The sequence below is a fragment of the Lepidothrix coronata genome, unplaced genomic scaffold (genome assembly GCF_001604755.1).
Source record: "Lepidothrix coronata isolate B3197 unplaced genomic scaffold, Lepidothrix_coronata-1.0 Scaffold18, whole genome shotgun sequence".
NCBI classification, from domain to species: Eukaryota; Metazoa; Chordata; class Aves; order Passeriformes; family Pipridae; genus Lepidothrix; species Lepidothrix coronata.
This window is the reverse complement of record NW_016690198.1, coordinates 1,136,598-1,149,168: the sequence shown is the minus strand read 5'-3', so window position 1 is coordinate 1,149,168 and position 12,571 is coordinate 1,136,598. Positions and strand designations below refer to the sequence as shown.

Here is a 12,571-nt window from a genome sequence, read left to right as displayed (position 1 = left end):
ATGAGAACGTTGTTATTTGTAAGATTGTGTTTCATATTGGCAATGCTATGTGTTTAGTTGTTAAAGCTTAGTGAACAAGAAGATTTTATTAGCCAAATAACTCAACAGTTAAACAGTGGGATCAGGTGAGTTACTGATGTCTGTGTGGGTAGCCCTAACATATACAAGCACACAGGGGACAAAGGGTCAATACAATGCTACTTGGTTGCAAAATAATAGGAACTGTCATGCTGTTTTCATGTTCAGAGTTTGACTGGAGGTTTAAGTTAGTTATTAAATAATGCACCTCAGGAAGTCTTCCATCATCCCCATATCACCATTGGCCAATCAGAGCTCAAATCAGTCCAGCAGTTCAATTACCTAGGTAGCCTCATCTCCTTGGATGGTAAGATTGATGGGGAGATAGACAACAGGTTAGCAAAGGCATATGGTGCTTTCAGAAAGCTTCATAAAAGAGTCTGGCTTAATAAACACGTGAAGAAAAGCACAAAGATCAGTGTTTACAAAGCCATGGTGCTGTCTGCTCTTTTATAAGGATCTGAATCACGGGTCATCTACCACCACCACCTGCGTCTCCTAGAACGCTTCCATCAACGCTGCCTCTGTACAATCCTAAACATCCACTGGTCAGATTATGTGACCAATACATCTGTTCTAGAACAAGCAGCAGTCACAAGTATTGAGGCCATGTTACTGAGAACACATCTGTGCTGGGCAGGACACGTCTCCAGGATGAAGGACCACCACCTCCCTAAGATCTTGCTTTATGGTGAACTTGCCACTGGCTGCCACATGAGAGGAGCCCCGAAGAAAAGATACAAATAGGCTCCCTGAAACGACATCTCAGCCTTGGTCATATTGATCACCATAACTGGTCTACTCTGGCCTTAAATCGGGAGGTCTGGAGACACACCATCTATAACGGTGCTGATGCCTTTGAGAATGCACGCAGGATCACTCTCAAGGAGAAAAGACAATGCAGAAAGAACCATGTCTTGCAGAGTATATCACCTAAGGAGTCTTTCTGCTGTGCCTTTTGCAATCGGACATGCCTATCTCGTATTGGCCTCATTAGCCACCAGTGCGCTTGTTATAAATGTGGATAGAGCCTTCCCAAATCTTCGTTTGCGAAGCCTAGCCATGATGATGATGATTTACTACTGTGGACCCTTTATTTAATTGCCTCAAAAAGCTTTACTTGAGCAATTCTTCCATCTTTAACTTAGTAAAGATCAGAAATAAGACTTGCTATTTCCAAGGAGCCTGTTATTGGGTGAGTTAGAACATGAACTGAATTGCAATGAATGAGAGGGGGTAGCAACATCTGCCTATGTCACCTGCCTCTGAATTATTAATTTCATGTAAACATGAGCAGGTAGTCCTACAACTTGGGGTTTTTTTTCCATGACTTTTTTGAAATATGAAGTTGCTGCTCACTGACAAAGAACTGTGGTAGATCCTGCTATAATTAGACATTAACAAAGCTTTTATTCTTCAGAAATTAACCTGTCTTATTAGTGTGACAATTAACTTCATTAAATATTTCTACCTATTGTAGATAAATGAAGAGAAATTACCTTTATGTGACAAAATTTGGTGACTGAAGAACTCTTATTTCCTCTTACAGAAGCACTGGATTTGACCAGCACAGAAAAAAGGGAAGGCCGCATATATTTACGTGATATTGGCTTTTCATCTTTAAGTTACAGTTCACCTAAGTTTCAGGCTTAAACTGGTTTCGTATCCACCACACACTGTTCCATGTACAGAAAAGGAACACCAAATTTTAGGTTGCTATCCTTTAGAACAATTAGAAGTTTCACCCTACTTTCTCAAGTATTTCAGGTATTGGGTTGGTGCAGAACCCACCTGGAGTGCAGCATCCAACTCTAGAATCCTCAGTGCAGGAAGGACATAGCCTTGTTGAAGCAAGTCCAGAAAAGGACCACAAAGACTGAGGACTGGAGTACCTCTTCTGTGAGGAAAGACTGAGAGTTGAGTTCTTTGTCCAGGAGAAGAGAAGAGTCCAGGGAGACTTTATTGCAACTTTCAGTACTTATAGGGGATCAATAAGAAAAATTGGGACAAACTTTTTAGCTGGGCCTGTAGCTATAGGTCAAGAGGCAATGGTTTTAAACTAAAAGAGGGTTGATTCTGATTAGTTATAAAAAAGAAATTTTTTACAATGAGGGTGGTGAAACCCTGGAACAGGTTGCCCAGAGGTGGTAGGTGACCCACCAAATTTTGTCACATAACGGTAATTTCTCTTCATTTATCTACAATAGGTAGAAATATTTAATGAGGTTAATTGTCACACTAATGAGACAGGCTAATTTCTGAAGAATAAAAGCTTTGTTAATGTCTAATTCTTTTACTATATAATGTGATAACTGACTTTGCTGTTAGAACTTAAAGAAACAAAAAATAATCACTGAAGCTTCCTAGTGGAATTACCTTTTGATGTTTTCTACTAAACACAGCAAAATGACCAGTAGGAATTCAATGTAATATAATTTTAGAAAGGAGAAATGTTCACTGTTGGGAAATATGGAAGTTTTTCTTGAAATATATTAGTATTTGATTTCCCTTTAATCATGACTATCCCAGTTGTTGGCACCTGCCTCAAAGGGGTTTTGTCCCTCAATATATCTAATTGCAGGTGCTTTAAAAAGAAATATTAAATTAGATTCCAGTTTCCGTTTGCCAAGTCATTTTACAGATCTCCTTGGCAATGACAATGTCATTGTTAACTTTTGGAAGAGAATTGGAAAATTTTTTGAGATGCTTTAGCTGGTTCACTTCCTAATTAGTGTAGTAAATGAGGACCATCCCCCCCCCAAAAAAAAACCCCAAACATTATTCTGCAGGATTATGGTCTTTAGCTATTTTTACATTTTTATTTTCTTAAGATGGTAAAGCAATTAGCAAGGAAATTGAAAGACCACAGGATGGCAAGGAGTTGTATCAGGATTTTGATCAGGGTTTTTTTTTTTGGAAAAAACCTTCAGTGCCTCAGCCTTTTTATGATTTTTTTGCAACATCACAGAAACCCAGTGTCAGATCAGCTGTTAAATATTCCATTCCTGCTCTCAGCAGTCTTTAGGGATTGTGGTAGAGCTACTGTTATGGTCTGTAGACTTCATGGTCAATGAGGAAGATGTCAGCTGACTCTAAAGTGGCAGGCAAGGAATCAGCCATCTCTCAGAGCAGTGGCTAAAACTTTCTGAGATGACAATATTCAAAATTAGGCATTGGGTTCCTTTTTGTTTAATGTATTGAAATAATGAGAACAAGGAGGAAAAAAACTCTGTCCGTATATTGCTTTGTCAGAGGACACGTCAGCATTGCAACCATGGAGTTAAAGTTTGGAGAAATTATTTGGGCCGCACGCGCTCCAGTATGGTGCAGCACACTGCGAGAGTCTTCAGCTGGCAACTGCTTTGAGCAGGGACTAGTAGAAATTGCATCTGCTTTGGCTGAGAGTGCAAAAGGTACATGTGGCATGTTGAATGGCTAACTTAATTAGGCATCACTGCGTTCAGCTTGTGTACCTTGAGTTAGAATGGTTTGGGTTGGAAGGGACCTGAAAGATCACCTAGTTCTAGCTCCAGTTTAGAGTTATCTAAATCCTTTCTGAAGTCTTTTCTTTCTGGGATAAGATTTTCTCTGCGCTTCTCTGTCAGAATGCTTTCTTGCTTAATGGCACATCTGTCTGGTTGGCTCTCCCTGTGCAAGCTGGGAATGCTCATTCTCACTTAAAGTGAGACCAAAGGGACGTACAATGCATGTGCAGGCAGCTCACATAGACTCGTGCAGCTTTGTTTTGCAAGTGCAAATGATATTTAAAAAGACCCAAACAAACAACAACAAAACCAAACTCAAGGAAAAGCCATTTGCAGCCTAAAAAGAAAAGGGTGTTACATTCCTCTCACAGTTCAGGAGCTGCTCAGCCTTAACAATGACAAAAGCACTTTAGGTAGATTTATGTGTGGGAAATTTAAGCCCGTAAGATTACAATTTCATCATAGCAGTTATAAATATGTAAAAGCCGAGGGTTGTAAAGAAAAGCTCTTGACAGTCTTTAGTCCTTAGGTGCTAGTAGGTGTTAATATTTCAGGTTTTTTACAGTTCTAGTAAAGCAGTACATACTTCTATGTTTTTTAGCAGCAAAGTGGGTTTATAGGGGAAAAATGATAGGATGACTAAATTTTTTTTTAAAAAATAAGGAGAATTAGTCCTTTAATTTTTAATCTGTATTCTAAGAATAGCGGAAGACAGCGGCCCTGACAGCTGCAGTGGTGTTCTGTTACGCTAAGTGTGCTTCAGCTGTAGTTGGAGTCAGTTTGCAAATTGGTGGTTTGGCTACTGGGCTATAACATTGCTGGATGTTAGAAAGAGTCAGAAGAGGAGCAGCTGAAGAGATCGTAGTTTTGAACCGTGGAAAGATGCACCATTCTGGAAGCAGCTGATCCTGCAAGGGCAAAGGTCAGAATATCAGCGGGGAAAGATTGAAAGAAAATATATTTTGGATAGGCACATCTTTGAACAGACTGTCTACAAATGCAGCAGAAAGGTTCTATACATCATTTCCTGAGGAGATCCAGCTTCCTCTGATGCTGATGATATTGGTTGTAGTGTAGGATGTTAAAAAAAAAAGGATTAAAGTTCCTTTTTTTTTTTTATGCTTTTGCATTTGGAAAACATTCTGACAGTAATGTATGTTCCTGACTTAATGCTCAAGATTTTTCTGCATCTGTCTGCCTGCTTCTACAGGCAAGACAATCATGTTTAATTCCAGTGGTTGTTGTCTCACCCAACTATTCTAAATGGTGGACAGCAAGAAATCATGAACTGCATAGATAAGATAAGGCAGGAACAGAGAGCTGGAAAGACATCCCTCCCCAAAACAAAGCAAAAAAAAGAATCTCTCCATTACCCAACTTTTTTTGTGTAAAAACCTCCTTTCTCTTTCAATCATTTTAAAAGCCAGTGGCACTGGAAAGCCACTAATCATCCTTGGCTGATCTGTTACACTCCAGCAGTTTTAATGGCTCAGAGGAGGTGCCAGGCACCTACATCCTGTTCACAGCTGTGCTGCTTGAATGTGTGCAGCCTTCATCATACAACTTTGCTCCTTCCTGCTTCTGACTCCCCACCTGCAAAACGTTAACAATGCTGACACTTGAATAAAAACTTCTGCAAATGGCAAATGCAAAAGTGCTATGTATTTTATTCTGTGGAATTGTATTTCTCTTGTTGTCATTTTACGAAGCATTTTATGAATACTAGCAACATTTTAGTAGAATAAAACACTCATTCTAAATCCATATAATCCACTTAAAGCAGTCATATCCATTGGTGTGTTGACTGTTGCTTACATAAGCTGTGTTTAACCTACATTATTGTTAGACATTATTTTTCCTGGTTGGTTTTTTTTTTTTTACTCTGAGGAGGAATAAATGCTGTCACTTGCATTGACACTGAAGTTCTAAATAAACATAAAGGCCAGAATATTGGTTTATCTGTACTTTTGTAAAGGATACAAATTAAAAATTTCTTATTAAGTGGGTTTACCAAACTGAGACTCAATCTCCTGTATCATCCACAGATGTTATAACAATTTTGTGTGATTGTATAATAAAACCAGAATTTCCAGATTCTAAAAGTTTTTCTGTTTTCCAGGCTGTTCTTAAGAAACTATTCTCCAAAATACCGTTCTCAATACACTCACAGTCTGTAAAATCAAAAGGAAACATTATGATCATACAGTCATATCATCTTTGACTAGATGTCAGTGGCTCATCAGAATTAATTCCTATTTGGTACAGAGCATAGGTTTTAGAAGTTTTCCAGTTTCGATTAAAACTCTGCCAACAATGCAAAGTATCCAGAAGGTTTTAGGATGTTCTGGTTTTGCTTTATGTGAGGTTATTTAGCTTCAACTTTCAACAATTTCACATTGCTGTAACTATTTGTGAGTCTTAAGAATACTCCTGTTTAGCAGTTTGATGACCTGCAAATGTGTTTGGACACTGTGACCTAAAAGGCTTCCCTTTTCTCAGCTAGGAACACATCCTAATACCACTTCCTTGTGGATCTGTTTTTCTCTTCTTTTTGTCATATTTGGGTTTATTTCTTGAGTCCTTGCTGTATCCCTTGAGTTTGATGCAGGAAGCTAGCAGTAGATTTGCAGCCCTGCTCAGCGTAGATGTATGGTAAATTTACATGTCATTTTATGAGCCCAAATGCACTGTAATGAGGTAGTCCGAAGGAGACATTTGGGTAATTTGGTATAGTCACCATTGCGAGAGACTGAGATTTCTTACCATCTCTTTTGACTTTCACACTGTCCTGGCAAATAGTGGAAATGCAGTCAGGTGATTAGAGCTGTTGTGTGATGCTAATATATGTTTGTTATTTCACCATTATCCAGTTCCACCATTATCCCTCCTATTGGGATAAAGGAACTGCATGAATGTTTAGAAATACAATAATAGTACTAATAGGAAACCATTGCAATTTTTGAAGCTCCTGAAATGTCTTCCCTGGTGAGAACAGACAACTTCTACAGCATCTCATATTCTATCCAACAAAGCTTAAGTTTGTATACTTTAGAAGATACATGTTTGCACATTTGAAGTTTGTCTTGGTTTGGAAAAAAATGGTTTTATAAGGACACAGAATACTCATAGACAGTAATCATATGAAGAATCACATTTATGTGAGGCCATTTTGAAGTCCTTTTATCCCAACAGAAGACAAAGTAGAAATAGCTGATAAAGATTCCTGTTGAATCATATTGAAGCATAGGTGGCAGAAATTTTGTCAAGTCTGTAGAAACCACGCTGCAACCCTATAAGTGGTCTGATTGGAAACTGAAAAGCTTTAGTATATGCAGTTTAAAAATCTATCCCGTAAATGATAGCCATGGATATAAAAATCTTTATTTTCTTTTTCTCAATTTATAATATTACAAGTGTTGTGTATTATGAATCCGTAATAGAATGACTGTACTGGACACATTTCGAATGTCAGAATGTGCACAGGGGCCATCCCAAAGTTGCAAAATGGAAATGTTGCCCTTGTTTCAGCTGGGACTTTAAAATAAATAAAACCAGTAACTAGCAGGTTCATTAGTCAAGCATCACTCCAACCTTTTTGTTGTCTGATTTGCAGAAATTGAGACACAAGGCCTCCTTGGAAGCAGTGTCAGCATTTTGCAAGGTGTGAAAATAGTGCTTCAGTTGGAAAAATATTTGACTTTATTCAGCCTACTGAATGTAGGAAAAGAAACTTCAGTCCTTTTTCATTTGACTGGGAGTTGGACTGCAATGTTTCCTTAGGCTGGTTGTATGCGTCTTTCACAGTTTATTTTAAATGGTGCTGATAATGATGTTTAAGAGATACAATAATCAATGTTTTAATAGCAGATAACTTTGCTGATAGCTGCAAGGCTGGAGTTCAGTACAGAAAGAGCCAGCTTGTTCCAGAGGTGACAATGCTGCCAATTATCGTCTATTGATTTGAAGTGATAGATCAGAGACAAACTGTCATCATGGATAGGCTTTGCGAACGAAGATTCAGAGACAAACACACTGGTCACGAAAGTGTGGTGTTCCCCAGTGCTCAGTATCGGGGTCAGCCCTGTTTATTATCTTCATTAACAATCTGGATGAGTACTGAGTGCACCCTCAGCAAATTTGCAGATGACAGCAAGTTGGGTAGGAGTGTTGATCTGCTGGAGGGTAGGAGGGTGCTGCAGAGGGATCTGGACAGGCTGCATCAGTAGGTCGAGGCCAATGATATCAGATTGAATAAGGCAAAGTGCCAGGTCCTGCCCTTGGCTTACAACAACCCCATATAGGCTGGAGAAGGAATGGCTGGAAAGCTGACTGGCGAAAAAGGACCTGGCAGTGCTAGTCGGCAGTGACTGAACGTAAGTCATCAGTGTGCCCAGGTGGCCAAAAAGGCCAGTGACATCACTGGCTTGTATCAGAAATAGTGTGGCCAGCAGGACCAGAGCAGTGATTGTCCCCCTGTACTCGGCACTGGGGAGGCTGCATCTTGAGTTCGTTGTCCGGTTCTAGGCCCCTCACCTCAAGAAAGACATTGAGGTGCTGGAGCAAGTCCAGAGATGAGCAACAAGGCTGGTGAAGGATCTAGAGAGCAGGTCATATGAGGAGCTGCTGAGGGAGCTGGGGATGCAGAAAAAGAGGCTCAGGGTAGACCTTATTCTTCTCTACAGCTGCCTGAAGGAAGGTTGTAGGAAGGTGGGAATCAGTCTTTTCTCTCTGGTAACAAGTAAGAGAATGAGAGAAAATGGCCTCAAGTTGTGTCTGGGGAGGTTTAGATTACATATTCAGAAATTTTGTTTCCCAGAAAGGGTTGTAAAGCATTGGAACAGAACTGCCTAGGGAAGTGGTGGAGTCACCGTCTCTGGAACTGTTGAAAAAACCTGTGGATATGGCATTTGAGGATGGTTTAATGATGAGCATGGTGGTGGTGCTAGATTGATGGTTGGACTTAATGGTCTCAAGGGTCTCTTCCAACATTAATGATTCTATGATTCTAAGTAAGAGTAACTGTTAAGTTGTACTACAAAGGTATCTGAAATGCCAGAGAACTAGTGAAATTAGGTGATGTAAAATATGCCACTGATACTTCCATAAAATGTAAAATCCAATAGAACACTGATCAGTCAAGAGACTACTGAGGAGATGTATTTACTTTGCTAACTCCAGTATACCACTGTTCAATGTTATATATCACTTAATTATAAATTAGCACATGCAGATATCTGAAGGACTTAAATGATTTATGACAAGAGCTATAGGACTAGTGCAAGGAAAGAAAAAATTCCATCCAAAATTTCTAAAATTTTTTAATAGATATAATTAATAATAAATAAATATAATTTTTAATAGATATAATTGCTATGGTAAAATAAGCATGAGACCCAAGATATTTCAGCTGCTAAATGTTATACTCCAAAGCTATTTAAGTTTAGAGAGCTCAAAGTTTTATCCCCTAGTGGACATTGAATCAGCCTTTCAGTATATTAAGAAGATGCAATTTTAGGCCTAAGTTAGATGGAGTTGTGACATATCAGTTTACGTTCAGAGTGATATTAACAGTAATCCTCATGGTATATTGAAATTCAAGATTATAGTATTGCAGGACTAGATATTACTAGATACTAACATTGTGTTCAATGGTGTAAGCAGAACTTTAGGTACTGTACCAAACAGACCTATGAATAAGAGATCTCTTTTTAAATTGTGTTCAGAATTGTGAGTTTGTAGGTCTTGTTACAAGGTGAGTTATATGACCTGTGGCTAAAAATTATAAACTATCTTGTATAAACATAGGAGTTGCTTTTAAGCTCATGCAGTAGAGACTTTTGCTCAGTATTTCGAGGCTGAGTAATTTTAGAAACTGAACTAGAACATCTGAGCTGGTTAGGGCACTTCAGATCTGAGGAAGGGAAAAATCCTCAGCTGCTTGAGACATGCTTTGCCTGTGACGGCTGCGCCTGGTGCTACTGGAAGCCACCAGCTGGGAGCCCAAGTTCCCTGAAACTTGTTCTCAGCTCTGCCACAAAGCTGCTGTGATTTTCATCCTGTAATTTTGAGCTGCTCTGTGGTCTGATGTGGTACAACGCACAAGAAGGGAGGAGGTTGGGCAGAGGCGGTGGCCATGTTCACTCATTAGTTACTTCAGTTGTAGCTGTGAATAGAAAACCTGTCAAGACTACCCCAAGAAGAGAAAATGTGGATCCTTTTGCCTTTCATTGTTCCCTATTTTTCCAGTCAGACATGAATCCTGGCCTGCAACAGATACACTGAGCTTCTCTAGAATTTTAGTGTGATGCTTGCCCTCCCCAGCAGCTCTGGCTGCTAATAAACTGCCTTGGGACAGAGCCTCTGTATCTTCATCACTGGCCACGCTGTTCCCTTTTCACAACTTACTCCTCTGCAGTTTTACTCCTCAAGGATGAAGAAGAATTTATTGCCACACAGTTTTAGGCTGATATGTATGGATTTATGCGAAGAGCTCTGAGCTGTATGGGTAGGAAGACTGCAGTGGAAAGACAAAGGGTATTTCCATTATATTAAAATCCACAGCTGTAGACTATCCTACCTCATGGATGTGGAACTATACTGCTACTGCTACAATTCATCGCAATTATGTAACAAATCAGATAGAAACCACTGAAGTCATATCAGGACTGACTGGCTTTTTTGTGGCTATAACGTGGAAAAATGTGCATTGAATTTCAGCTTTTGTCCATGGGTGACACTGTGGTAGCTTGCCCTTCTGTTGTGCAAGATGTGTGTCTTTGGGCTTAAGTGGTAATTTCAAGGATTCTCTGCTGCCTTCTTTCTTCTTCTGCTTTTCTGTTTTCTGCTCAGCCTGTATTAACATCTGTTTCTTTTTTTATCTTGCTTTTTTTCAGAATGTGTAGCATAATTATGACAACTGCTTTGATTGTGGATTGTCATTGATCCTTGCTGAAGAAGCACTTTGTCAATCAGCAAAAATGCATCACATAGCACTGCTGGAATCCCTGACTTTTTATCCAACTTTAGAACCCTACATTTGTGAAATGGTATCTGCAATTAATTTTCCCTGCTCTTGACCTATGTCAACATCTGCTTTACCCAATTGTCTTCATCTGTTTTTATGATGCAAACTGGCTGTTGCTATTATCAGTCAAAGAATACTGATAGATTAAGAAAATATCTTAGTTTTTAATTATGATCAAATAACCTGCACAAAATTCTTCTTAAGCTGAGCAGTACAGTTTTGGAGATCTTAATTTTGTGATTGCACGTGGATAGCCAGAAGTGTGTCAACAGTCTTCATCACTTTTCCTGCATTCCTGAATAATGGCTTGGGTCTCAGTTGTTCACTAACCAGGATACGTCCTCCTATGCCCTTCAACCCTAAATCTACTGACTTTTTGTTTTTTCATTACAAGGTGAAATGCAAAAAGAGAATGCTGTTGAATTATATGCTTAAGTAGAGCTGGTATCACAGAAAACTTCATTACGGGACAGCGAAGGTACTTACTGGTTTTGTTAGAAGCATAGAATCATAAAATGGTTTGAGTTGGAAGGGACATTGAAGATCATCTTGTTCCAACCCTCCTGCCACAGGCAGGAAACACCTCCCACTAGACCAGGCTGCTCAAAGCTCCGTCCAACATGACCTTGAACATTTGCAGGGATGGAGTATCAACAACTTCTCTGAGCAACCTGTTCCAGTGCCTCACCACCCTCACAGTAAAGAACTTTCACCTAATATCCAGTCTAAACCCACTCTCTTTCTGTTTAAGACCATTTCCCCTCATTCTATCACTACACTCCCTGATAAAGAGTCCTTCCCTGTCTTTCCTGTAGGTCCCCTTCAACCCCTTCAAGAGCTGGAAGGTTACTGTAAGGTCTCCCCAGAGACCTTCTGTAGGTTAAACAACCTGAACTGTCTCAGAACTTCCTCATAGGAGTGGTTTTCTAGCCACCCAGTCATCTTCATGACCCTCCTCTGGATATGCTCAAACAGGTATATGTCTGTTTTATCCTGGGGACCCCAGAGCTGGATGCAGCACTACAGGTGGGGTCTTATGAATGTATAGTATAGATGGAGAATCATCTCCCTCGACCTGCTGGCCATACTTCTTTTGACACAGCTCAGCATACAGTTGGCCTTCTGGGATGCGAGTGCACACTGCTGGGTCATGTTCAGTTTTTCATCCAACAGTATACCCAAGTACTTCTCCACAGAGCTACTCCCAGTCTCATCACCCAGCCTGTATCCAGCTACAGGATTACCCTTATCCAAGTGTAGGACCTTATAATTGGTCTTGTTGATTTTCATGTGATTCATGTGGGCCCACCTCTCAAGTCTGTCAAGGTCCCTCTGGATGGCATCCCTTCCCACTAAGGTACTACAGAATCACAGAAGGGATTGGAAGGGATCCCCAAGGATCATTGAGTCCATCTCTTAGCCCTGCACAGGACCATCCCCAAGAGTCACACCAGGTTCATCATCCAAACACTTCTTGAACTCCATCAGGCTTGGTGCTGTGACCACTTCCCTGGGGAACCTGTTCTAGTACCCCAGCCACCCTATGAGTGAAGAACCTTTTCCTAAGATCCAACCTAAACCACTCCTGACATAATTTCAGACCATTCCCTCGAGTCCTGTCACTGGTCACAACAGAGAAGAGATCAGTGCCTGTCCCTCTTCTTCCTCTCATGAGAAAGTTGTAGACTGCAATGAGGTCTCCTGTCACAGCCCGAGAGAGTAAGGGGTCTGACCACAGAGACAGAGTGAGGCAAAGTGATCCTTTATTACAGGGGCACACAGGCTTTTATAGGGTATTGAGGGAACTTGCCAGAAGGGTAGGTGGAACTTGGGAGGAGCATGCTAAACAGGGACATACAAGGGAAAAAGGGGAAGGTCTTAACCATAAATGGGGAGAAACAACCATATAAGGAGTGACCAAATAAGGGAATGCCGCATTGCAGCAACTGGGAGCCAATCAGAAACAAGGGGGAGAGCAAGGGTA

The 12,571-nt window shown here is 40.2% G+C and overlaps 1 protein-coding gene across 6 annotated transcripts in view; it reads left to right on the top strand.

Moving 5' to 3' along the window:
* Positions 1-12,571, top strand: part of PCSK5 (proprotein convertase subtilisin/kexin type 5) — a 257,925-nt gene that overhangs the window by 28,763 nt on the left and 216,591 nt on the right. Inside the window, exon 1 of one of the 6 annotated variants that reach the window (XM_017807262.1) lies at positions 10,497-10,609. The exons of the other annotated variants lie outside the window; for them this stretch is intronic. Coding sequence (XP_017662751.1) covers positions 10,541-10,609 — 69 coding nt within the window. The 5' untranslated portion in view covers positions 10,497-10,540. Of the gene's footprint in view, positions 1-10,496; positions 10,610-12,571 lie in introns of those variants that run through there. 6 annotated transcript variants of the gene reach the window in all.